This window comes from Neomonachus schauinslandi, chromosome 8 (genome assembly GCF_002201575.2).
Source record: "Neomonachus schauinslandi chromosome 8, ASM220157v2, whole genome shotgun sequence".
Lineage (NCBI taxonomy): Eukaryota > Metazoa > Chordata > Mammalia > Carnivora > Phocidae > Neomonachus > Neomonachus schauinslandi.
Window position 1 is genome coordinate 82,871,484 of NC_058410.1, and position 26,770 is coordinate 82,898,253.

Below are 26,770 nucleotides of genomic sequence, written 5' to 3' on the forward strand. Positions count from 1 at the left end.
TTAAAAAAAGTAATCAAGGCATCTAAACCCAGGGGTTTCCTGTCTAATATGTATTTCTGTAAAGGGATTGGCTTTAGAAATAGATATTTGAAAGCCTATATGGAGAACTCTGGAATCACAAGGGCCCAAACAGCATGAATTATTTAAAATATAAGTGCCATTTTTTGATGGGCTTTTGAGAACCAATGGATAAAACTCACAGATAGGAACTTCTACACAGGGACGCCTGGGTGGCTCAGTCAGTTAAGCAACTGCCTTTGGCTCAGGTCATGATTCCAAGGTCCCGGGATTGAGTCCCTGCATTGGGCTCCTTGCTCAGTGGGAGACTGCTTCTCCATCTCCCTCTGCTAGCTGCACCCCCTGCTTGTGCTCTCTTTCTGACAAATAAGTATATAATGTTTTTTAAGTCTTTAAAAAAAAACTTCTACACAATTTAAGACTGTATGTGCTTTTACAAAGTCAAATAAAATGAAATCTTTATTCCAATTGCAGTCAGTCCTCATTTCATTTCCACCTTGTAAAAGTTGGACATTTTCTATTTCTCGTTAATTAAAAAAGTACCCTTACTTAAACTTACACTTAAAAAATTTCTCTGTCAGGGTGCCTGGGTGGCTCAAATCAGTTAAGCATGTGCCTTAGGCTCAGGTAATGGTCTCAGCCTGGGATTGAGCCCTGCATGGGGCTCCCTGCTCAGCAGGGAGTCCGCTTCTCTCTCTCTCCCTCTGCCCCTCCCCCTTCTCTCTCTCTCTCTCTCTCGCTCTCAAAGAAATAAAGTCTTTTTTAAAAAATATTTTTATTTATTTGACAGAGAGAGACACAGCGAGAGAAGGAACACAAGCAGGGGGAGAGGGAGAGGGAGAAGCAGGCTTCCCACTGAGCAGGGAGCCCGATGCAGGGCTCTATCCCAGGACCCTGAGATCATGACCCCAGCGGAAGGCAGACGCTTAACGACTGAGCCACCCAAATAAAGTCTTAAAAAAATTTTTTTTTTCTCTGTCAACTTCAATGTGGGAGAAGCTTCGTAGTTCCCCAAAATTCTTTTAGGCTGAATGCCCGCAAATCTGTTAAGCTTTCAAAGCTCCTTTAGAGTGTTCTCTGTTGCCCTCTGGTTGAATTCAGTGTGCTTCCCCGCCCGGCGACGTCACGTGCACCGAAGGGTGAGAAAGTTAGCATCTCTCGGGCACCATGGGCGGCCCGCCCCTTGGCGGCCGGGTCGTGGCTCCCCGTGACTTCCCAGCGTTCCGCCTGGGCGCGTGCTCCCCGGCCGCGGTCCCTGCGTTCCCGCCAGATATTTAAGTTTCATTTCCCGCTGCCACCGCCGGCTCCTCCTCCCGTGGCCTTCCCCCAAGCCAAGTCTTCCTTCTTTCGGGGAATAGAGAGCGCCAGCATGGATCCCCGGCGCGAAAATGCCACGCGGACAGCTTCGAAGGCCGGAGCCACCGCCCCCAAGGTTCTGGCGCAAGGAGAGAAGGGTCCCCGGGCGGAGCCCAGCGGACCTCCGGCCGCCCTTGGGGCCGCCGGGCCCAAAGCACAGAAGTGCGGCCCAGTCGGGGCATCTGGATCCCGGCGTAAGAAGAGTGCCCCGGGCTCCACGGAGAGACCACAGGTGCGCGCGCGGCGTGTCCGCGCCAAAAAGGCGCCTCTGGGCGCTGAAGACGTGGTGGAGGGGCTGGCGGTTCCGGCGGCGAAGCTGGCGTCTCCTGCGGCCTCGGGGCCGCACCTTCTCCGGACTGGATCTCGCCGCGAGAGGGACGCGCGCGCCGCTCAGGAGCAGAGAGACTTGCCAGAGCCCACGGAGGTCTCCGGCCTCGGCCAGCTGCTTCCAGCGTCGAGTCTGAGGCAGAAGGGGGCGGTGCCTGGCGCCTGGAAGCCCCGAGCGGTGCTGGAAAAGTTGAGGCTGAGACGCCAGGAAATCTCAGTGGCGGCGGAGATTGTGAACAGGGTTGTGGACCACCTGCTGCGGAGATTGCAGAGCTGTGAGTCCGAGTTCAAAGGTGTCTCCCTGCTGCGCACCGGAAGTTACTACGAGCACGTGAAGGTGAGCTGCCCCGCGCCTCTCCTCCCGCTGACTCCCTTGCCCCTGTCCCCAGCCTGCCCGATAGTCCCAACTCCCGCGGGTCGCGCGGTCCCTCACTTCCCTTCGGAAGTAACCCAGACTCTTGTTCTCTTGGCCTGTGACATAGCTGCAACCAAAAAGAGGATCAGTTGTTCGTTTATCCATCTATACATCCAATGAACATACAGCTAACCAATATTGGTTGCCAACTACTGTCAAGACACTACTGTTGGGGGGAATTCAAGTGTATCGATTCATTCATGCAAGCAGATTTGTATGGAGTTTCTGTAACAGTGCTATACTTGGTGTGCCCTAGTCAAGTTCTGACTTGGATAATTAAGTGCGAAAAATTCCACAAAATTAGTGTATCTAGGAACATTTTTCCTATGGGAAAAACTCTATAGGAAGAACATCTTCAGTCAGTACCCTCAGCCCCTGCGGACTTCCTCTTTCCCCAGTTTCTTATACAGATGTCTTGGGAACCTCACAGTGGGTGATTTTTTAAAAAAATTAAGAAAAAATCTCCTACAGATCCTAAAAAGTGTTCCTCCTAAATATACATACAGTGTGATTGTTTTAGGGTATGTATTCCACGGCTCCGTTTGTTTGTGTGTGGCTGAGTTATTAAAGTCTTCATTCCAGTATGAATTGAAGATTTAGGAGCAGGTTCCTGACTGAAGATTCTTTCCTGACCAGTAGTGGCCTTTTTTGTTGTTGTTGTTAAGATTTTATTTATTCGGGGCGCCTGGGTGGCTCAGTCGTTAAGCGTCTGCCTTCGGCTCAGGTCGTGATCCCAGGGTCCTGGGATCAAGCCCCGCATCGGGCTCCCTGCTCCGCGGAAAGCCTGCTTCTCCCTCTCCCACTCCCCCTGCTTGTGTTCCCTCTCTCACTGTGTCTCTCTGTCAAATAAATAAAATCTTAAAAAAAAAAAAGATTTTATTTATTCATGAGAGAGAGAGAGATCGAGCACGCGCGCACAACCGGGGGTGGGGGGAGGGAAAGAGGCGGTGGGGGGAGAGGGAGAAGCCGACTTCCCGCTGAGCAGGGAGCCCGCCGGATCCCAGAGCCCTGAGAACATTATCTGAGCTGAAGACAGACGCTTAACCATGAGCTGCCCGGGCGCCCCCAGTGGCAGATTTCTTTAGTTGTGTTTTCACCTAATCTGTCAGTTTTTTTCAGGGCTGTGCACCTCCAGTAGATCTGTAAAATCTTGGGTGTAGCATGAACAGAAATACAGGCTGATAGCATTTAGGTGATCGTAATTTATTTTATGTTACATATTGGCTTTATTCAATTAACTGCTCTCCTTCAGAAGTAAATGATTGTTAAACTCTAGATTTAGGTTTTTAGAATTATAAACTCTTAAGATAGCAGGCCAAATATTACGCATCTTTGTATTTCTAAGCCTTAACACATAGCAAGTATTCAAATGAATGAATGTGCTCAAGAAGAAAGGATGAGTGGGACACCTGGGTGGCTCAGATGCTTAAGCGTCTGCCTTCGGCTCAGGTCACGATCCCAGAGTCCTGGGATCGAGTCCCGCATCGGGCTCCCTGCTAGGTAGGGAGCCTGCTTCTCCCTCTGCTGCTGCCTCTCTCTATCTCTCTCTCTGACTCTCATGAATAAATAAATAAAACAAACAAAAAAAAAGGAAGAAAGGATGAGTGATTTCTCTCAAGACCTCTGCTTTCTCAGGGTAGCAGATTCAGATTTCATTCCCATGATAAGCATTTAACCTGGTAGCTTTCAGTGGAAATTAAACCTTTCATATATATATATTTTTTTAATGTTTTATTTATTTATTCATGACAGTCAGAGAGAGAGAGAGGCAGAGGGAGAAGCAGGCTCCCCGCCTAGCAGGGAGCCCGATGCGGGACTTAATCCCAGGACCCTGGGATCATGACCTGAGCCGAAGGCAGATGCTTAACCATCTGAGCCACCCAGGCGCCCATCTTTCATATATTTTTCTTTTGGCTTGCCACCTGGATTGTAAACTCTATTGTCACAGAATGTTTTACATAAATTGTAGCCTAAACAGCCCCCCATTTCATTGGTGTGGACTCAGTGATATTTATTTATTGCCAAAAAGACAGTGTATGTATCAGTCTTTGAATCTTAAACTTTTTTAGCACTGAAGATTATATAATTCCATCTAAAGTATTTTGAAAGCCAAGTGAGCAAAATTTTCATTAGATTGTCTGGCTTAAGTATGATTCTTATTACATAAATATTCAGTGCAGTCATTTGGAAGGAACAATAAGATGTTTAAAGAAGTTTCCAGTCAGAACCAGTCTCCTTTTTTTTTTTTTTTTTAAGTAAGCTCCACATCCAAAGTGGGGCTTGAACTCAGGACCCTGAGATAAAGAGTGGGGGCATACTCTATTGACTGAGCCAGGCCAGGTGCCCCAGAACCAGTCTTCTTTTTATTTTTATTTTTTACTTTTAAAAAAGTTTAACTGGGGCGCCTGGGTGGCTCAGTCGTTAAGAGTCTGCCTTCGGCTCAGGTCATGATCTCAGGATCCTGGGATCGAGCCCCGCATCAGGCTCCCTGCTCAGCGGGGAGCCTGCTTCTCCCTCTCCCACTCCCCCTGCTTGTGTTCCCTATCTTGCTGTGTCTCTCTGTCAAATAAATAAATAAAATCTTTAAAAAAAAAAAAAGTTTAACTTACATAAGTAGTCTCCACACCCAAAGTGGGGCTTGAATTACAACCCTGAGATGAAGGGTCATGTGCTCTTCTGACTGAGCCAGCCAGGTGCCCCTCTTTTTTAAAATCATACACTGATGGAAGAAATTGAACGAAATTTGTTTTACTTAAAACATATATTGATTTTTAAAACTGATACATTTTTATTGTAGAGTTGATTCACTGCCTGGCTCCAGCAGTTAATCTTCTAGCAGGCTCCCACAGCTACCCACCCCCCACCACTTTTCTCACCCTTTCCCATATTCGCCCCTTTTCCATGTTGATGTCCCTGGAAAGTTAGGAAAAGCATATAGAAGAGCAATTTTATTCCTGTTTATTTATTCACTGTTATCATTTTGGTGTATTTTCTTCTGTTATGTATACACTTGGATTTCAAAATTAGATTCCAAACTCTTTGTAACTGATAAAAAGGATAGACACACCTCTCAATGATTTATTTACTTAGTTCCACATTGACACATTTTTATTCATGTATTTTATTGTAATATTGTCAAGTTCTAGGTGAAAATTTGGAAGATTTCTTATAGAAATTCTCTGTGTAATTGCCATTCCATAATGTTCTTTTTGTCTCTTTGCAATTTACCAATCATATAGTTTGGGCTAAGTGGAAGGTTATATAGAAATCAAGTAATTGTAGTGATTTTAGCCAGTAGTACATTAACCAGTAAAGAAAAGAAATAAACTACAGCCACATGCAACAATGTGAATGAATCTGATGATCATAATGTTGAACAAAAAAGAGGAGGTAAAGGAATACACAGAGCCCATGTAACAAGGCAGGAAAAAGAAACAAAATGCATAAGATCAGAAAAGGAATAATAAAACCTATTTATGCAGATGACTTGATTGAATTTTTATACAAACTATTAGAAATACAGTTGGCCTTTGAACAACACAGGGACTAGGGGCACCAACCCTTCCCCATCCATGCAGTCAAAAATCTGCATATAACTTTTTTTTAATTTTTAAAAGATTTTATTTATTTATTTGTCAGAGAAAGAGAGAGCACAAGCAGGGGGAGCAGTAGACAGAGCGAGAGGGAGAAGCAGGCTCGCTGCTGAGCAGGGTTCCCTACGTGGGGCTCGATCCCAGGACCCTGGGATCATGACCCCAGCCGAAGGCTTCACGGACTGAGCCATCCAGGCTTCCTGCATATAACTTTTGACTCCCCAAAACCTTAACTACTAAGAGCCTAGTGTTGACTGACTTTTTGATGAACAGTAACATATACTTTGTCTATTATATGTATTACATACTGTATTTTACAATAAAGTAAGAAGGAAAAGAAAATGTTATTAAGAAAATCATAAGGAAGTCACAATACATTTATAATACTGTACTGTAAAAAAAAACAACCATGTATAAGTGGACCCACCCAATTCAAATCTGTGTTGTTCAACTGTTATCGGTGGATTTAGCAGGATTGCTAGATACATAGTCAGTAAACAAAAACCAAAGTACTTCAACATATTAAAAACAAAAAAGTGTAAATGAAATGTAAAAATGCCATTTATAATAGCATCAAGAACATCAAATATTTAGGAATAAATCTTGCTAAAGATGATAAAAATTTCAAAACATTGCTGAGTAAATTTGAAAATGGACTAAATAAATGGAAATCTATATCATGTTCAGTTTTCCTCAAGTTGATCTATATAGATTCAGTGCAATTCAGTCAAAATCCCATCAATTTTTTGTTTAAATTGACAAGCTAATTATAAGATTTACATGAAAATGTAAAGGGGGGTTGCCTCAGTGGCTCAGTCGGTTAAGCATCTGACTCTTGATCTCAGCTCAGGTCTTGATCTCAGGGTCTTGAGTCCAAGCCCCATGTTGGGCTCCACGCTGGGCATGAAGACTACTTAAAAAAATGAAAAGAAAAGAAATGAAAATGAAATGAAATGAAAAGAAATGAAAGGGGCACCTGGGTGGCTCAGTTGGTTAAGCGACTGCCTTCGGCTCAGGTCATGATCTCAGGGTCCTGGGATCGAGTCCCATGCATGCTTCTCCCTTTCCCTCCCTCCCTTTCCCTCCCTCCCTTTCCCTCCTCTCCCTTTCCCTCCCTCCCTTTCCCTCTCTCGCTGTCTCTCTCTCTCTGTCAAATAAATAAATAAAATCTTTAAAAAAAAAAAAAAAGAAAACGAAAATGAAATGAAATGCAAAGAACCTAGAATAAAAGGCAATTCTAAAGGAGAAAATGTTGGAGGACTTACCCTATCAAAGAGCAAGACTTACTATAAAGCTACACTAATTAAGCAGTTATTATTGGTGCAATGATAGACAAATAAGCCAATTGTGTAGGAAGTCCAGAGACAGACCTGCATATATAATTCAATTCAGTACAAAATATATGCAATAGTGTAATTCAGTGGGAGAAGGGATGGTTTTTTCAATATCGGTACTGGATCAGTTGGATATCTGTGACACCCACCTACCACACATCATACACAAAAATTAATTCAAGATATAACATAGACCTAAAGATGAAGGGTAAAACAACAAAGCTCCTAGAAGAAAGCATAGAAGAGTATCTTCATAACAATGGGGTGTACAAATATTTCTTAAGTAGGACACTAAGATTGCCAACCATAAAAATAGATAAATTGGACTTCATTAGAATTGAATTTCTTCTCACCATTGAGAGAATGAAAATGCAAGCCACAGCCTGGAAGAAGTTACTCTCAATATGTATATTTGACAAAGGACTAGTACAAATCAATAAGAAAAAGACAAACCAATTTAACATTGGGCAAAGACTTGAATAGATGCTTTAGTATATAATCCAATAACAATAAATGTGTTCAACATCATTAATCATCAGGAAAATGTAAATTAAAATCATGATGAGATTCTACCACATATCTATCCACTAGAATGGCTAAAATTTTAAAAGACTTGACAATTCCATCTTAGGAGAAGATGTGGAGCAACTGAAACACCCTTACTTGATGAAGAGAGGATAGGTTGGTGTAACCTCTTTAGAAAATTGACAGTTTCTTCTAAAGTTAAAGATATGCTTATTTTGTGGTCCAGCAGTTCTACTCCTAGGTACATACACAAAAGAAATGAGTGCTTATGTCCACCAAAAGGCATATATAAGAGTGCTCAGAACAGTTTTGACTGTTAACCCAAATACTCAATAACAAAATAAGTAAATGTATTCTGATATATTTCATCAATCCAGTAGAATACTGCATAAGATGAAAAAGAACAAACTACCAATACACATAACAATATGGATGAATCTCACAAACGTAATGTTAAACAAAAGAAGTCAGATGTAATAGAATACATTTTATATGATTCAGTTTATATGGTGTTTCCAAACAGGTGAGCCTAATCTATGGTGTAAGAAGTCAGAATAGTAGCTACTCTCAGTGGAGGGTTTCTGAGAGGGAATGGGAATGAGAATCTTCTGTGCTCTGGGGGTGAGAACAGGGCAGTGCCCACAAAGCTCACAGTTCCTATTGGGATTCAGCCATTTTTCTGGAATAAATCCTCCTTGGATTGTTGCAAGCTCTTGGTTAATATACAGATCTGAAGAAGTTGAATTGACTAATCTGGTCCATGTTCTTGTTGCTTATGTGGAAGAGTGAATTTTCAGAGACTCTTACTTCATTCCCACTGACGTCACTCCCAAGTGTTCGACTCTCATAGTATACCCGAGTCAGCTCAGGCTGCCATAACAAAAACACCATAAACTGGGTGGCTTAAACAACACAAATTTATTTCCTCAGAGTTCTGGAGGCTGAAAGTCCAAGGTCATAGTGCCAGCATGGTTAGGTTTGGATGAGGACTCTCTTGCTTGTAGACAGCCACCTTCTCCTTGTATCCTCACTTTATTCCTCAGTGCATGTGGGCAGAGAAAGGGATCTCCCTTCTTCTCCTTCTCTTCCTCTTCCTTCTCCTCCCACCAGTCCTATCAGATTAGCACCCTGCCCTCATGATCTCATTTAACTGTCTAAAAGCCCTGTCTCCAAATACAGTCACTTTTGGGGTTAGGGCTTCAATATATGAATTTTGGGAGGACACAATTCAATATACATATACAGCACAGTACATTTCAATTTGGACTAGCCACATTTCATATGGTCAGTAGACATATATAGCTACTAGGTACCCTGTTGAACAGTACAGTCCAATAGCTGTACTTGAAGCATGCTCCTGACTAATGAAAGATTTGTGCTATTTTTAATATTTATTTATTTATTTCTAAAGATTTTATTTATTTGACAGAGAGAGAAAGAGAGCACAAGGAAGGGAAGTGGCAGGCAGAGGCAGAGGGAGAAGCAGGCTCCCCAGAGAGCAGGGGGAGCCTGATGTGGGACTCGATCCCAGGATCCCAGTATCATGACCTGAGCTGAAGGCAGTTGCTTAACCTACTGAGCCACCCAGGTGCCCTGTGCTATTTTTAATATAAGAAAAATAATCATTTTTGATTGCTGATTCATATATTATTATTGTGAGGATGAAAATGATTCTTTGAAGCTCCTAAAATGCTGTGGTTCAAAGACACTAATGTAGTTCATGACTTGGCACTCACAGTTACTTGGGTGACCAGCAGCTCTAACAAGGTGGCCTTTGCTCAACTAGCCAGCCATGACTATGCACATTTTTTAGACCATTGTGACAGAAGGGTGGCTGCAGTATCTTGTGACAAAAAAGATAGCACCTTATTGGTTTTTAATTTTATTAAGTTTTTTTTTTAAGATTTTATCCATTTATTTGACAGAAGGCAGACACTTAATGACTGAGCCACCCAGGCGCCCTAATTTTATTAAGTTTTAAATTCAGAAAAAAGCTGGTGCAGATTTTAAAAGCTTGCATGATATTTAAAATTGTTCTAAATTATAAAAATAATGCATACTCTTGGTTAAAAAAAAGAGTGTGGAACCTAAAAACCAAAACAATAATACTCTCCTAGTTCCACTAATCCCACTTCCAGAGGATATAAATCTTAGGAATCTTGCTTTTCTTTTTTAAGATTTTATCTATTTGTTTGACAGAGAGAGACAGCAAGAGAGGGAACACAAGCAGGGGGAGTGGGAGACAGGGGAATGGGAGATGGGGGAGTGGGAGACAGGGGAGTGGAAGACAGGGGAGTGGGGGGGAGTGGGAGAGGGGCAGTGGAAGAGTGGTGTGGGAGACGTGGAGGGGGTGTGGGGGAGGGGGTGTGGGAGATGGGGAAGCAGGCTTCCAGCGGAGCAAGGAGCCCAATGCGGGCCTCAATCCCAGGACCCTGGGATCATGACCTGAGCCAAAGGCAGACACTTAATGACTGAGCCACCCAGGTACCCCAGGAATCTTGCTTTTCAAAGTAGGGTGTTAAGTGGACATTTCAAGAAAAAAATTTCAGTTGCTTGGAAAATATTCACAAACCAACATTTCAGTGCTATTTTTACTATTTCTTAGATTTCTGCTCCTAATGAATTTGATATAATGTTCAAACTGGAGGTCCCCAGAATTCAGCCAGAAGAATATTGCAACAGTGGTGCTTATTACTTTGTGAAGTTCAAAAGAAATCCCAAAGGAAATCCTCTGAGTCAGTTTTTAGAAGACGAAGTATTATCAGCTTCTAAGATGCTGTTCAAGTTTAGGAAGATCATTAAGGAAGAAATTAAAAACATTCAAGGTAAGAGTTTTGACTGTTGATTCTTAAAGTTCTAATCATCCCTATTAATTGCCAGTGTACACTCCTCTCCTGATCTTTTTCTTTCCACATCAGACAGGTAAAGTGCCGAGGTCCTAACAGGGTTGAGGGAGGCGTATGTCACACAACGTGAATACCCGATCCTCACACTTACGAACTACAAAAGGATCCTCTTCTGATCTTTCTGGACCTCTCTGCAGCAGACTGTTGATCGCTACGTCCTACGTTGTTTCTAGGAAATCAGTAAACTGATTCTAGTTTACTGGAATTTCTTGGCATTCTTCCTAAATGTTGATTAGTTCTATTTTGGTCTCCATTGGATATTCACTGGACAGCTGCCTTATGGTACCACTGGGTGCAGGTGGGTGCATAAAATCACCGGGATCGCCTCTTGAAGCTTGTAAACACAAATTGCACTGCGTGCTCTGAAGGGAATGAACTGGGAGAAGTAGTAGCAATTGGGGTGGAGAAGGACCCCAAGGCGGAAAAGAGCTTGGCAAGCTCAAGGAACAAAAAGAGGCCTGTGTGGACAAGGGGAAGAGTGACATGAAATGAAGTTGAAGACGTGGCCAGGGGCCAGACTGTGCAAGGACTTGTAGATCCTGGAAATGAATTCAGATTGATTTCATGTTCATTCATGTTTTAATTAAGGAATAATGATTGGCTTTGTATTTTTAGAAGTTTACTCTGGCTTCTCTGGAGAATATATTCTAAAAAGACAAATAAGGGAAAGGAAAGAAAAAGGAAAATATTGAAGTAATTCAGGTGAAAGACAGTGGTGGCTTACATGGAGGTGGGGATGGAGAGAAGCAGACATACCCAAGCTTGTAGCAGTGCTTACTTCTGGGTTAACTGTAGGGGTGGAGAAAGGACTGAATTAAAGAAGGCCTCCAGTCTGCTAACTGAGCACCTCTGTGGATTGACTGTACCATCTTCTAAGATGGGAAAGACTGAAGAGGAATGTATTTTGAGGTATGAATTAGAGGAGTTTGGCTTTGGATATTTTAAGTTAGAGATTCCTGTGATACACTGAAGTGAGTATGTCAAGTCTGTTATTGGATATGGGTTTGAAGTTCAGAGGATATGTTTGGGCTGTATGTAAACATATAAATGGCATTGACAATGGATGAGACCACGTAGGCAGAGAGGGTTGATTCATTTATTCATGAATCAGTATCCATCGATCATCTAATGTGCCAGATGTTCTAGGTGTTTGGGATACAGTAATGAATAAAGAGATGAAGACCTTCACCCTTCTGTACCTTATAGTTATATAAGGGCAGACATGCAATTAATAACAAATGGAAACCATAATTATCTTATATACTAGAAAGTAGTAAGTTTTATGATGAAAAAGTATAGCAAAGTGAGAGGGATCAAGAGTGTTGGGGATAGGATGGGGGAGGGGGAGTTGTAGTGTTAAGTAGAGTGGTAAGAAGAGGATCCCATTAGGGGTTGGGAAGAAGAGAAGGAGCATAAGGAGACTAAGTGTTTTTCAGAATGAGCGGTCAGTGTATAGAGTGCTACTGATGTCCAGAAACTATTGGATTTGGTCTACAGTTTTGTGGGGTTTTTTGGTAACTTTGACTTAGCAGTTCCAGTGGGGTCCTGAGCACACAAGAGACAAAGGGCAGGGAAGCAGTAAGGACAGCATGTGTAGGCATATCTTTACAAAGTCTCCGCTGTAAAGGACACAGAAAGATGGGTCAGTGTGGGGAAGAGGCAGGGTGGGGTCAAGAGAGAGGTATATTTTAGAATGAGAAATACTGGAACCCTTTGTATACAGATAGGAATGATCCAGTAGGGAGGGGGCAGCCACTGATGACGAGAGAGGGAACAATTGAAGAAACAAGCTGCTTAAGAAGGTGAGAAGGAAGGAATCCAGACACCATGTGCAGGGGTGGCCTTTGAAAGGTAGATGGACACTTCTTTTTTTTTTTTTTCCCTAAAGATTTTATTTATTTGACAGAGAGAGACACAGTGAGAGAGGGAACACAAGCAGGGGGAGTGGGAGAGGGAGAAGCAGGCTTCCCACCGAGCAGGGAGCCCGACGCGGGGCTCAATCCCAGGACCCCGGGATCATGACCGGAGCTGAAGGCAGACGCCTAACGACTGAGCCACCCAGGCACCCCTAGATGGACACTTCTTACTAGGAATAGGAGGGTAGAAGGATATCATGGGTAAGAAGTGGGTTTTGCCAATTTAGTAATAAGAAAATGAGGGCGTTCTCTAGGATTTTCTCCTTTGTCCCCTATCTTCTCTCTCACTGTGGTCCCTTCCAGAAGTCTTATCTGGGAGCGGTCTTTAGCTACTGCTTGTACACCTCCCAATACCAAAGCCAGTATCTCTCCTCTATACTCCTTTCCCAAATTTCTGACCACCACAGCCACCTATCCTATGGCCATCTTCACTTGGGTATCTTCCACACACCTAGAGCTCAGTATGTCTAAAATGAAGTGCATCTCAGCCCAATCTTTTTTCCTTCTGATTATTCCATATTGAAGAATCAAATCAACATCAACCATTTCCCAGGTCAAAATCCTGGGATGGCATTTCAGACTTTTACCTTCTTTCTTACCTTACAGATTCAGTCCATCTACCAGTTTTGTTGATTTGGACCTCTTTAATTGTTCTCATTTCTGTTACTTGTGTCTTTAAAAAAAAATAAAAACTGTACAGTTATTCCTTGAACAACAGGGTAGTTAGGGGCACCAACCTCCCCACATAGTTGAAAATCTGTGTATAACTTAACAAAACTTAACCATTAAGAGCCTCCTGTTGACTGGAAGCCCCACGGATAACATAAACAGTTGATTAACACAAATTTTGTATGTTCTATGTATTATATACTATATTCTTACAATAAAGTAAACTAGAGAAAAAATGTTAAAATCTAAGGAATGACTACATCAAAATAAAAAGTTTCTGCACAGGGCGCCTGGGTGGCTCAGTTGGTTAAGCAACGGCCTTCGGCTCAGGTCGTGATCCTGGAGTCCCTGGATCGAGTCCCGCATCGGGCTCCCTGCTCGGCGGGGAGTCTGCTTCTCCCTCTGGCCCTCCCCCCTCTCATGTGCTCTCTCTCATTCTCTCTCAAATAAATAAATAAAATCTTTAAAAAAAAAAAAGTTTCTGCACAGCAAAGGAAACAATCAACAGAACTAGAAGACAATCTACTGAATGGGAGAAGAGATTTGCAAATGACATATCCAATAAAGGTTAGTATCCAAGATCTATAAAGAACTTATTAAACTGAACACCAGAAAAGACAAATAATCCAATTAAAAAATGGGCAGAAGACATGAACAATATTTCTCCAAAGAAGCATGCAGATGGCCAAGAGATACATGAAAAGATGTTTATCATGACAACATCAGAGAAATGCAAATCAAAACTACAGTAAGAGATTCCCCTCACACCTGTCAAAATGGCTGAAATCAAAAACACAAGAAACAACAAGTGTTTGGCAAGGATGTGGAGAAAAAGGAACCCTTGTGCACTGTTGGTGGGATTACAAACTGGTATGGCCACTCTGGAAAACAATATGGAGGTTCCTCAAAAAGTTAGAAATAGAACTACCCTATAATTCAGCAATCGCACTACTGGGTATTTACCCAAAGAATACAAGAACACTAATTCAAAGGGATGCATGCACCCCTCTGTTTATAGAGGTATTATATACAGTAGCCAAGATATGGAAGCAGCCCAAGTGTCTATTGACTGATGAATGGATAAAGATGTGGTGCATGTATATATATATATATATATATATAATGTATATTATTATAAGTGTATATATATTTATTTATATATACAATGGGATATTATTTAGCCATAAAAAAGAATGAAATCTTGCCATTTGCAATCACATGGATTGAGCTAGAGAGTATAATGCTAAGGGAAATAAGTCCGTCAGAGAAAGACAAATATCATATGATCACACTCGTGTGTGGAATTTAAGGAACAAAATAAGGAGCAAAGGGACAAAAAGAAACAGACTCTTAGCTACAGAGAACAAACTGATGGTTACCAGAAGAGAGGTGGGGGGAGGGATGGATTAAACAGGTGATGGGGATTAAGGAATGCACTTGTCATGATGAGCACAGGGTGTTGTATGGAAGTGTTGAATAACTATATTGTACACCTGAAACTAACATTACACTGCATGTTAACTAACTGGAATTTAAAAACTTAGAAAATCATAAGGAAGAGAAAATATGTTTACAGGACTGTACTATATTTACCAGAAAAATCTGCATTTAAGTGGACCTGCACATTTCAAACCCATCTTGTTCCAGGGTCAGCTGTATTTAAGGTGTACAACATGCTGTTCTGATATACATATACGTAGTGAAGTGATTACCACAGTAGGCAAATTAACATACCTTCTCACATAGTTGCCTTTTGTGTGTGTGGTGAGAGTACCAAAAATCTACTCTCTGAGCTCACTTCCAGTGTTCAGTGTAGTAGTATTAATGACAGTCATCATGCTATACATTAGATTTCTATACTTACTCATCCTACATAACTGTAACTCTGTGCCCTTTGACTAACATCCCCCCATTTCCCTCACCTCCCCACCCCCGGTAACTACCATCCTACCCTCTGCTCCTATGTATTCTGCTTTTTTAGATTCCACATAAAAGTGAGGTCATGCAGTATTTGCCTTTCTGCATCTAGCTTATTTCACTTAGTATAATGTCCTCCAGATCCATCCATGTTGTCACAGATGGCAGGATATTCTGAGCTAAGGCTGAATGGTATTCCATTGTGTATGGTTACCATAGTTTCTGTATCCATTCATCCATGCATTGACACATAGGTTGTTGCATGTCTTGGCTGTTGTGAATAATGCCGCAGGGAACCTGGATTGCTCCCTCTGTCTTCATGCCCCCTGCCTCTCTGGTGCCGCATGCACACACCCTCTGGGTTGGACTGTTGCTGTGGTCTTCTCGATTGCCTGCCTCCTCCCTGCCACTCATCTGCTCTTTTCCCCAGGCTTCCCTCCATACATTTAAGTGAAAATTTAATCACAATACTCGCAAAGCTCAAAGTCTTCAGGGGCTCCTCATCATTTATACCAGACAGAATTTTGACAATGCTTCCCTATGGTAGGTATTGATAAATATTGGTTAAGTGGGGAAAAACACTTTGCTTTTGGGGTCAGTTTCTACTTTAGAACTCACTTCACCTTACACTTAGCACTTTATAGATCTCCGATGACGGATGTATTATTTTCGCAGAAAACTGGATTGATAAATGCTGTCTTCCCTTTTTATGCGTTTAAACAGATACAGATGTCATTATGCAGAGGAAGAAGAGGGGGAGCCCTGCTGTAACACTTCTTATTAGAAAACCTAGAGAAATATCTGTGGATATAATCCTGGCTTTGGAGTCAAAAAGCAGCTGGCCTGCTAGCACCCAGGAAGGACTGCCCATCAGTCAGTGGCTTGGGACAAAAGTTAAAACCAATTTAAGACGACAGCCATTTTACCTGGTACCCAAGCATGCAAAGGAAGGAAATGGTTTTCAAGGTATCTTGAATGGGAAGGTTAACTTAAAGACATAAAAGAATGGTCTACCCTTTTTTTTTTTCTTTTTTCTTTTTAAAGTAAGTTCTATGGGGACACCTGGGTGGCTCTGTCAGTTGAGTGTCTGCCTTCAGCTCGGGTCATGATCCCAGGGTCCTGGGATTAAGCCCCACATTGGGCTCCCCGCTCAGTGGAAAGTCTGCTTGTCCTTCTGCCCTTCCCCCTGCTTGTGCTCTTTCTCTCTTTCTCTCTCAAATAACTAATAAAATCTTAAAAAAAATAAAAAGTAAGCTCTATGCCCAACATGGGGCTTGAACTCACTACCCCAAGATCAAGAGTCACAGGCTCTAACCACTGAGCCAGCCAGGCACCCCAAGGGTTGTTAATATTATATACTAAAACAGTAGCTAGTGCTATTGGCTTATCAAGAGCCATGAGGCTAAATAGACTATAAGATGGGAGTTTGGTGAGGAATGGAATTGAAAAAGGCATAGTTGTAGTAGTAGTATCAAATACTCAGATTTCAAATGTCTGCTAACCCCCATTTGAATGTTATTTTTTGCTTGTTTGTTTTCAGTAGAGAAGGGCAGTACTGGCCTTGGAGTCAGACTACCCTGGATCTGAATCCTGAGGCTTCTTCTTCTACTAGATGTGTGATTTTGGGCTAGTTAATCAAGCCTCTCTAAACCTGTTTGCTCATCTCTATACTGGTTTAATCAAAGCTACTTGAAAGTTTCTGGGGGTGGCTCAGTTGATTAAGTGGCTGACTCCTGGTTTCAGCTCAGGTCATGATCTCAGGGTCCTGGGATCCAGCTCCGAGCTCAGTGGGGAGTCTGCTTGAGGAGTCTCTCTCTCCCTCTCCCTCTGTCCCTCCCCCGCACTCTCGCTTTCTTTCTCTCTCAAATGAATAAATTAAAAAAAAAAACAAAGAAAAGAGAAAAAGTTTCTGGGAAGATAAAAATGAGACGGTGTGTGTAGAATCTCCAGTTTAGTACAGGCAGTTATAATTAATGTTATCAATCAGAGCCTAGATTCTCATTCCCAGCCATACTCCTTTCTTTCCTTCTTCCCCTTCCTCTGTGCCCCATGCAGCTAGCAGACCTTTGCAGCTTCAGCTGCAGTTGGTCTTCTCACCTGTGTACTCTGCCTGACTGCTGAGGACAGGTTTTCAAGTGGTGCTCTTGGGTAACATTCAAGTTCTGAGTTAGTCTACAGATACAACAGTTTAGCTGATTATTTTATTTTTCTCTCATAAATTAAGGACTTTTGGCACCTACTACAGCTCGATTCCAGGGATATTGGAGGACACCATGAAACGTAGGAACCAAGTTACAAATTAGTATTGCTGAACAAATCCTGGAATTAGTCAGTCATGCTTAGTTTGATGGCTTGTGTTTTGTAGACACAGCATAACTTTTTTTTTTTTTTTTTTTAAAGATTTTATTATTTATTTATTTGACAGAGACAGAGATAGCGAGAGCAGGAACACAAGCTGGGGGAGTGGGAGAGGGAGAAGCAGGCTTCCCGCAGAGCAGGGAGCCCGATGTGGGACTCGATCCCAGGACCCTGGGATCATGACCTGAGCCGAAGGCAGACGCTTAACGACTGAGCCACCCAGGCGCCCCGACACAGCATAACTTTTTATACTGCACATATATAGGAGCCATTTTCTGTTAAGACAGAATTACAAATATCATTATTCATAATTTTAGAAAAGGAACATAGCTTTCTGCAAAGGGGTTGCCACCACTGAATAATTTCTAGAATGGCTATCCCAAGAAACCCTCACTGTATGTAATGCAGAAATCTTAACAGGACCCATACCACCAGCTTGTTAGTCTACCACCGACTGCCCTGGGCAAGACTGGGCGATAAATCAGATTAGGGATGAGAGAGTCCTTCAGAGGCCCTGTGGCCATACAGAGGCCAGTGTGATTGGGTAGTTCTTCACGTCCTTGCATTAAGATGAAAGTGGAGGCTGGTGATGGGTGCTCAGCCTATATTTGCTCTCTGTTACCTTTGGCTGTTCTCCTATCATTCTAGGTTATCTGTATTCAGGCAAGCCCCCCCCCCCATCTCTGTATCCAAATGACTGAACAGAGGGGCATATTAGCAGTGAAAGTACTTATACTACATTGCAGGCATGTATAACACCTATTTTAGTTTTTCTCTTTCCAAACATTTTACTATAAATTTTCTGGTCTCACAAGCTATATTTTTAAAAATAGAAATCATTTGATTAATTAAAAATTTTAAAAATATTTCTACGTATTTCAAAATAATGCCAGCATCATTATCAAGAGTATAATTTTAAAAAAAAACGGTTTAAGATTTATCTGTAGTTCTTTTGTTCTGAAGATAAAAAGACAGTCAAAATATCAAGCTTAAATCCACTTGAAAAAATTTCTCCAGGTGGTTAAGCTACCCAACTCAAAATAGTTAGGTTTGTTTGTTTCATTATGGTTTTTCTTTTTTTTTTTTTTAAAGATTTTTAATTTTATTTTATTTTATTGAGAGAGAGAGAGAGAGAGAGAGCATGAGAGAGAGGAGGGTCAGAGAGAGAAGCAGACCCCTTGCTGAGCAGGGAGCCCGATGCGGGACTCGATCCTGGGACTCCAGGATCATGACCTGAGCCGAAGGCAGTCGCTTAACCAACTGAGCCACCCAGGTGCCCCTCATTATGGTTTTTCTTAAATAAAATTTTATTTATTTATTTGAGAGAGAGAGAGAGAGCAAGATCAGGGGAGCAGAGGGAGAGGGAGAAGCAGGCTTCCCGCTGAGCAGGGAGTCTGATGCGGAGCTTGATCCCAGGACCCTGGGATCATGACCTGAGCCGAAGGCAGACGCTTAACCCACTGAGCCACCCAGGCGCCCCTCATTATGGTTTTAAATTTTAGATGTTGGATTTTCAATTTTGATTTAATTTTGTCTCATAAATTTATAAGGCATTCACATGGTTCCAATGTCCAAGCTACAGAAAAAGGTATTCTTAGAGAAGCACAGCTGTCATTCATGCTCACTCTTCATTCTTCTCTCCTTCCCTGGTTGGAAACGCTCTTGTTTTTGATTTACCTTTCGTATAAGTAAATACATATATGCGTATATTTTAAGATAAAAAGTACACCTTCCTTTTATCACTTAGTAAGATATCTTGAATATAAAGCTGTGGCTCTGAATGGAGGTAGCACCCATTCCATTTTTCAGTCTGTCTTCACAGCCAGTCGAGGAGTAAATCCATACGTAATTTTGCTAGACATTGCCAGAATCGCCTCCACAGGGATCACGCAATTTGCATTCCCACACCAATGTACGAGAGGACCGATTGCACCCTCAGTCTTAGCAACAACCCTTGTTAAACTTTGAAATTTTTGCCAATAATACAAAAAGTGAGAAATGATAATATAGTTTTTTAAAATAAACTTTTAACTTTAAAATAGTTATAGATTTGCAGAAAAATTGAAAAGATCGTACGGAGTTCCCATATACCCCATACTTATTTCCTTACTATTAACACGTTACATTAATATGCTACGTTGTCACAATTAATGAACAAATACTGATAATAGTATTATTAACTAGGGCACCTGGGTGGCTCAGTTGGTTAAGCGACTGCCTTTGGCTCAGGTCATGATCCTGGAGTCCCGGGATCGAGTCCCACATCAGGCTCCCTGCTCGGCAGGGAGTCTGCTTCTCCCTCTGACCCTCTTCCCTCTCGTGCTCTCTGTCTCTCATTCTCTCTCTCTCAAATAAATAAATAAAATCTTTAAAAAAAATAGTATTATTAACTAAAGTCCATACTTTACTCAGATTTCCTTAGTTTTTACCTAATGTCCCTTTTCCCATCCCAGGATCTCATCCAGGACGCCACATTACATTTAGTCATTGCATCTCCTCAGGCTCCTCTTCACTGTAACAGTTTCTCAGTGTGTCCTTATTTTTGATGCCCTTGATGGTTTGGAGGAGTACCAGTCAGGTCTTTTGTAGAATGTCCCTCATGTGATACGTGTCTGATGTTCTTCTTATAATTAAAGTGGAGTTCTGGGTTTTGGGGCGGAGGACCACAGTGGTAATGCCATTCTCATCATATCCTATCAAGGGTACATGCCATGAGCATTACTCAGCACTGCTGTCGTTGACCTTGGTCATATGGCTGAGGTAGCATTTGTCAGGTTTCTCCACTGTTAATCCTTCTACCCTTTTTCAGACTGTTCTATTTGGAAGGAAGTCACTGTGCACAGTTCACACTTAAGGATTGGGGAGTTATGCTCCATCTTTTTAGAGCAGAATATTTACATAAATTATTTGGAATTCTTCTGCATGGGAGATTGTCTCTTCTCCCCCATTTATTTATTTACTCAATCAGTCATATCAGTAAGGACTCATGGATATTTGTTTTTTACGTTGAGCTGTAACCCAGTACTGCTTTATATTCTTGCTTAAATTGTTCTACCTTTTTTTTTTTTTTAAGATTTTATTTATTTACTTGAGAGAGAGAGAGAGAGAGAGGGAGAAGCAGACTCCCCGCCAAGCAGAGAGCCTGATGTGGAGCTTCTTCATCCCTGGACCCCAAGGTCATGACCTGAGCTGAAGGCAGCCACTTAACCACCAGAGCCACCCAGACGCCCCTAAATTGTTCTAGCTTTTGCCTTTGAGAGTTCTTTCAGTTGGCTCCCGTATCCCTTGACATACACCCCATAGTTGGGGGTGGAGGTTGATTTTGTTTTCAGCACTAACTTACTTTCTGGCACTACAAGATGCTCCAGACTCATCTTGTGTATTTCCAGCTTCAGTCTTTTTTTTTTTTTTTTTTAAAGATTTTATTTATTTATTTGAGAGAGAGAGAATGAGAGAGAGCAAGCACATGAGAGGGGGGAGGGTCCGAGGGAGAAGCAGACTCCCTGCCGAGCAGGGAGCCCGATGCGGGACTCGATCCCGGGACTCCAGGATCATGACCTGAGCCGAAGGCAGTCGCTTAACCAACTGAGCCACCCAGGCGCCCCCAGCTTCAGTCTTAGAATCAGCCATTTATCCAAGAAGCCCTGGATCCTTTTATTGAGAAATGTACTAGAAACCAAGATCTGGGTGTTATGTGTGCTCTGCTACTAAGGTGTCATTGCTCTCAGCTAAAAGAGCGAGGAACTATGTGTACGTATTGTAACCCCAGTGTATGCACATGTCTATAAATATTTCTATGTAATCACCTGTATTTATTTTATTATTTTTTTTAAGATTTTTTTTAAAATTTATTTATTTGACAGAGAGATAGAGAGCATAAGTAGGCAGAGCGGCAGGCAGAGGGAAAGGGAGAAGCAGGCTCTCTGCTGAGCAGGGAGCCCGATGTGGGGCTCGATCCCAGGACCTGGGATCATGACCTGAGCCGAAGGCAGCCGCTTAACCAACTGAGCCACCCAGGCACCCCTCATCTGTATTTATATTTTATATTAAGTTATACATGAGTACATACCGATGTCTCTAATTATAATCTATTACCACATGGATCATTCTAAACTTCTCTCCTTGCTATCTATCAGTCACTTCTCATTCCGACAGTGAAAAACCTGGCTCCCAGCATGTCACCTATTTACTTAATTGTTCAGTTCCAGTATATAGTATATACGTGTAGTTGTTTCAGAACGTAAACCGATTACATTCAGAATGAAACCCATTTTCCTGTGGGAAGCAAAACCAACTGGAGTACAGTGCTTATGTATAGTTTCTTTTGTTTTCAGTCTTAGAGAACACATTTCCAAAGTCACTTAGGTCAGCACCTTTTGCTTCCACCACCACCCCTCCCCTTCAGGGAGGCTATTTAAAAGAGTCCCTTTTGGGCGCCTGGGTGGCTCAGTTGGTTAAGCAACTGCCTTCTGCTCAGGTCATGATCCTGGAGTCCTGGGATCGAGTCCCGCATCTGGCTCCCTGCTCAGCGAGGAGCCTGCTTCTCCCTCTGACCCTCCCCCCTCTCATGTACTCTCTCTCATTCTCGATCTCTCAAATAAAATAAATAAATCTTAAAAAAAAAAAAATAAAAAATAAAAAAATAAAAGAGTTCCTTTTGCCAGTCTGCATTATTTCCTGGGCTTACTTGACCTCCCAGTGACTGAAGTTTTCATACCTTGGAATGTCTGGGTGGCTCAGTCAGTTAAGCGTCTGCCTTCAGCTCAGGTCATGATCCCGGGGTCCTGGGATCGAGCCCGGCATTGGGGAGCCTGCTTCTCCCTCTGTCTGCTGCTCCCCCTGCTTGTGCTCTCTCAGTCTCTGTCAAATAAATAAATAAAATCTTAAAAAAAAATAAAGTTTTCGTAAAAAAAAATTAAGTTTTTGTACCTTAAGGTTCACAGTGCTATAGAGTTCTTCTGGTTTTGACAGATGCATTGTATCATTTATCTACCCTTAAATAATAGCTTCACTGCTTTAAAAAGCCCCCTGTGTTTCATTTTTCCAACCCTCCCCATCCCAAACCTCTGGAAACCACTGATCTCTATAGTTTTTCCTTTTCTGGAATGACATAAGTGGATTTCATAAATGGGTGTATACACTAGCCATGAGTACACCTAGCTCAGTGCTATCATCTCCATATGTTCCTTGTCTATGTATTGTGTAGCTATTACTAAACTCTTTATTCTATCACATTAAAACCTTTGTCTCTCCTTGTGCTATACCATATTGTCATACATAATGTAGCTTTGTAAGTCTTGGTATCTGGTAGGGCAGGTTCTCCCACTTTGTCCTTCTTTAAGAGTGTTTTACATATTCTTTTTTTTTTTTAAGATTTTATTTATTTATTTGTCAGAGAGAGAGAGCACAAGCAGGGGGGTGGCAGGCAGAGGGAGAAGCAGGCTCCCTGCTGAGCAAGGAGCCCAATGAGGGACTCGATCCCAGGACCCTAGGATCATGACCTGAGCCGAAGGCAGCCGCTTAACTGACTGAGCCACCCAGGTGTCCCTGTTTTAGATATTCTCGAGCCTTTGTATTTTCATAAAAATTTTGGTATCCTGTTGTCAGGTTCCACAGAAATGTTTTTTTGGAATTTTGATTGAGAGTACGTTGAATCTATAGGTAAATTTGGGGAGACTTGATATATTTACAATAATGAGTCTTCCAATCCATATACAGGTGCACATCTCCATTTATTAAGATTTCCTCTAAAACTTCTCAGTGAAGTTTTAGAATCTTCCATAGAGGTTTTGTATGTATTTTGGGGACGCCTGGGTGGCTCAGTGGGTTAAGCGTCTGACTCTTGATTTCAGCTCAGGTCATGATCTCATGGGTCCCGAGATTGAGCCTGCTGTCAGGCTCCATGCTCAGTGGGAGTCTGCTTGAGGATTCCTTCCCTCTGTTCCTCCCCCCACTCTCTCTCTCTCTCAAATAAATAAGTAAATCTTTTAAAAAGTTATATATGTATTTTGTTAGATTTACTCATAGGCACTTGTACATTTTTATTATGAAAAGGTGTTTTAAATTTTTTTTAAAGATTTTATTTATTTGAGAGAGAGACAGAGATAGCAACAGAGATAGCGAGAGAGCATGAGTAGGCAGGGGAGGGAGAAGCAGGCTCCCCGCCGAGCAGGGAGCCCGACGCGGGGCTCGATCCCAGGACCCCGGGATCACGACCCGAGCCGAAGGCAGACGCTCAACCGACTGAGCCACCCAGGCTCCCTATTATGAAAAGTTTTAGGGCGCCTGGGTGGCTCAGATGGTTAAGCGTCTGCCTTCGGCTCAGGTCATGATCCCAGGGTCCTGGGATCGAGTCCCGCATCGGGCTCCCTGCTCCTTGGGAGCCTGCTTCTCTCTCTCTCTCTCTCTCTGTCTCTCATGAATAAATAAATAAAATCTTTAAAAAAAAAAAAAAATATTATGAAAAGTTTTAAACCAAAAGTAGATTGAAGAATATATTGAACTTACACTTACCTGACACCCAGCTTCTTTTGTATTTTCTACATACCCAATTATATCATCTATCAATAATAATAGCTTTGTTTCTCCCTTTCCAATGCTATGTCCCTGTTTTTTCTTCCTTCACTGTGCTTGTTAGCATAACCAGGCCATGTTGAATGGAAATGGGGATAACTAACACTCTGCCTTCCTAATTTCAAAGGAAAAACCTCAACTTTTTACCTTATATTATGTTGCTACTTTTTACATTTTTATTTATTTTTTTAAAGATTTTATTTATTTATTTGACAGAGAGAGAGAGAGACAGCGAGAGCTGGAACACAAGCAGGGGGAGTGGGAGAGGGAGAAGCAATCTATTCTTCAATCTTAGCAGGGAGTCTGCTTCTTCCTCTGACCCTCCCCCCTCTTGTGCTCTCTCTCTCTCAAATAAATAAATAAATAAATAAATAAATAAAATCTTTTAAAAAAAAGAAAAGAAGGCAAAATTACATCAAATCAGGTACTTACAGCAGCCAACCTCATCAGCCGGGGAATCTGGTGGAAACAGACTGGAGTCCTAATTGAGAGGCCCAGGGTGGCTCAGATGCTTAAACATCTGCCTTCAGCTCAGTCATGATGCCAGAGTCCTGGGATGGAGTCCCACATGCATGCATGGGGCCCTTGCTCAGCAGGGAGCCTGCTACCCACCCTGCTTGTACTCTCTCTCTCTGACAAATAAATAAATAAAATCTTAAAAAAAATAGAAAGAAAAGTCAATAATGCTGAGATGGTGTTCTGAACAAAAGATTCACAACAGCCGTGTTTCAGCTTTGAAAAGGAAAGAAAACTTTATTATTATTATAAAACCTAACAGAAACAGGAGAGGAAAGGAATCTACACATGGATGAAGGTAATAGTAGGCAATGAGTGAGAATAAGGCAAAGTTACATCAAATCGGGTACTTACAACATCCGACCTCAACAGCAAGGGAACCCGATGGAAACAGTCAGGTTGGAGTCCCGATTGAGAGGCCTGGGCAGAGCATCCTCCCCTCAGGTGAGACTTCCAACTGACCATCCCCATAAGGGCCATATTTACAGGGCAAATAACAGGGTTTGAAATGAAACATTTGTTCGCCTACATGGTTTGGAGTGAGCTGCATTTCCATGTGATCATGTTTCTGTATTTTCAAGGAGCCTGGGCTACGTGTATCTGCTTCCCTTCCCAGATTCCATTCTGGGGGGTCCAGCCCAGCCTGGAGCAGCAGGGGATGTGAGACAAGATTTGTAGGTCTTGGCGTCCAGAACAGAAGGGTCGGTTCTGATGTGGAGGCCAGATAATATAGTTTAAACAATTAGGCTCCCAAGGTTATTCACAGAGCATGAGTCTCACAAACAACATTCCTTAGTCTGCCTGTGTTGATGCACATCCAGGTGGTCAGTTATGCGGGACAAATCACAAAAACATGTATCCATACAGAACAGCTACCCAGGCGCCCTCAAGTCACTTGTTTCAATATGTAATTACATTATTTATCTATTCACTTCTTTTGGTCTGTCTCCCCCTAGAAATCTTCCAGAGTGATATTTTAATGAAGGAAATCACTTCAGTATTGTTTTGTTTATATATGAATGTTTTTGGTAAAGTGCTTTTCTGTTTTTCTTTTGGAAATTAAGAAGAAACATGGCGGCTGTCCTTCTCTCACATTGAAAAGGACCTTTTGAAAAGTCATGGACATTCTAAAACGTGCTGTGAAGCTGATGGAGTAAAATGTTGCAGGTAACTTCCTTGTTTTGTTAAATGGTAGATTGTCTATGGAACATTTAATTCTTTTTTTAAAGATTTTATTTATTTGTTTGAGAGGGAGAGCACGAGCAGGGGGAGGAGCAGAAGGAGAGGGAGAAATAGACTCCCTGCTGAGCAGGGAGCCCGACGCGGGGCTCGATCCCAGGACCCTGGGACCATGACCTGAGCCGAAGGCAGACGTTTAACCGACTGAGCCACCCGGGCGCCCCTGAACATTTAATTCTTTACTGATTTCATATCTCTAACCTGAAGATGATCATTGCTGAGTTGAGTCCTGGGGGCAGTGCGTGTCTGGACTGACCCTGGAGTATTTATCTAGGGGATGAGCATAAAACCAGGGAAGCCAGATCCAGGAGCCCAAGGAAATAGCGTTGTTAGAAGGCAAGGCGAGAGCATATTCCTGAACCTAGATCAGATAGTTGTAGAAAGTATGATAGGGTGAGAGGATATGAACACTCACCATGGCTAGCCACAACAATTGGATGTGTCTTCGTATTCGGGTGGCTTTTTTTTTTTTTTTTAAGATTTTTATTTATTTGCGAGAGAGAGAATGAGAGATAGAGAGCATGAGAGGGAGGAGGGTCAGAGGGAGAAGCGGACTCCCTGCCGAGCAGGGAGCCCGATGTGGGACTCGATCCTGGGACTCCAGGATCATGACCTGAGCCGAAGGCAGTCGCTTAACCAACTGAGCCACCCAGGCGCCCTCGGGTGGCTTTTTATAATAATAAAATCTTTAAAAATAAATAATAAGTGGTTTTCTTTTTTTATTCAATAGGAAAGATTGCTTAAAACTAATGAAGTATCTCTTAGAACAATTGAAAATGAAGTTTGGACACCGAAAGGAACTTGATAAATTCTGCTCCTACCATGTGAAAACTGCCTTCTTTCATGTCTGTACCCAGGACCCGCAAGACAGTCAGTGGCACACCAGAAACCTAGAGCTCTGCTTTGATAACTGCGTGACGTACTTTCTTGAGTGCCTCAGGACTGAACAACTCAAGCATTATTTCATTCCTGGATTCAATCTGTTTTCTCGGGACCAAATTGACAAAATAAGTAAAGAATTTCTATCACAGCAAATTGAATATGAAAGAAACAATGGATTTCCAGTTTTTCATGAATTTTGAAATTATATTTTTAAAAAGAATCAAGA

At 42.1% G+C, this 26,770-nt stretch overlaps 1 protein-coding gene and 1 non-coding gene across 2 annotated transcripts; one reads left to right on the forward strand and one right to left on the reverse strand.

Annotated features, from left to right (window-relative positions):
- The first annotated feature begins 1,304 nt into the window (after positions 1-1,304).
- Positions 1,305-26,770, forward strand: CGAS (cyclic GMP-AMP synthase). Its single transcript, XM_021693516.2, has 5 exons — positions 1,305-2,038; positions 10,174-10,393; positions 15,700-15,942; positions 25,488-25,590; positions 26,393-26,770. The coding sequence occupies exons 1-5, from the start codon at positions 1,388-1,390 to the stop codon at positions 26,742-26,744; spliced, it is 1,569 nt and encodes a 522-aa protein (XP_021549191.1). The 5' UTR covers positions 1,305-1,387; the 3' UTR covers positions 26,745-26,770.
- LOC123325646 lies at positions 10,481-10,580 on the reverse strand. Its single transcript, XR_006540576.1, has one exon. It is a non-coding gene; the product is annotated as a small nucleolar RNA U13 (small nucleolar RNA).

Bases quoted from the DNA above. Each gene is read 5' to 3' on its own strand.
- CGAS (XM_021693516.2), top strand. From the start codon at position 1,388: ATGGATCCCCGGCGCGAAAATGCCACGCGGACAGCTTCGAAGGCCGGA. The intron at 10,394-15,699 runs GTAAGAGTTTTG...GCGTTTAAACAG, and splicing joins AGAAATTAAAAACATTCAAG to ATACAGATGTCATTATGCAG. The intron at 25,591-26,392 runs GTAACTTCCTTG...TTTATTCAATAG, and splicing joins GATGGAGTAAAATGTTGCAG to GAAAGATTGCTTAAAACTAA.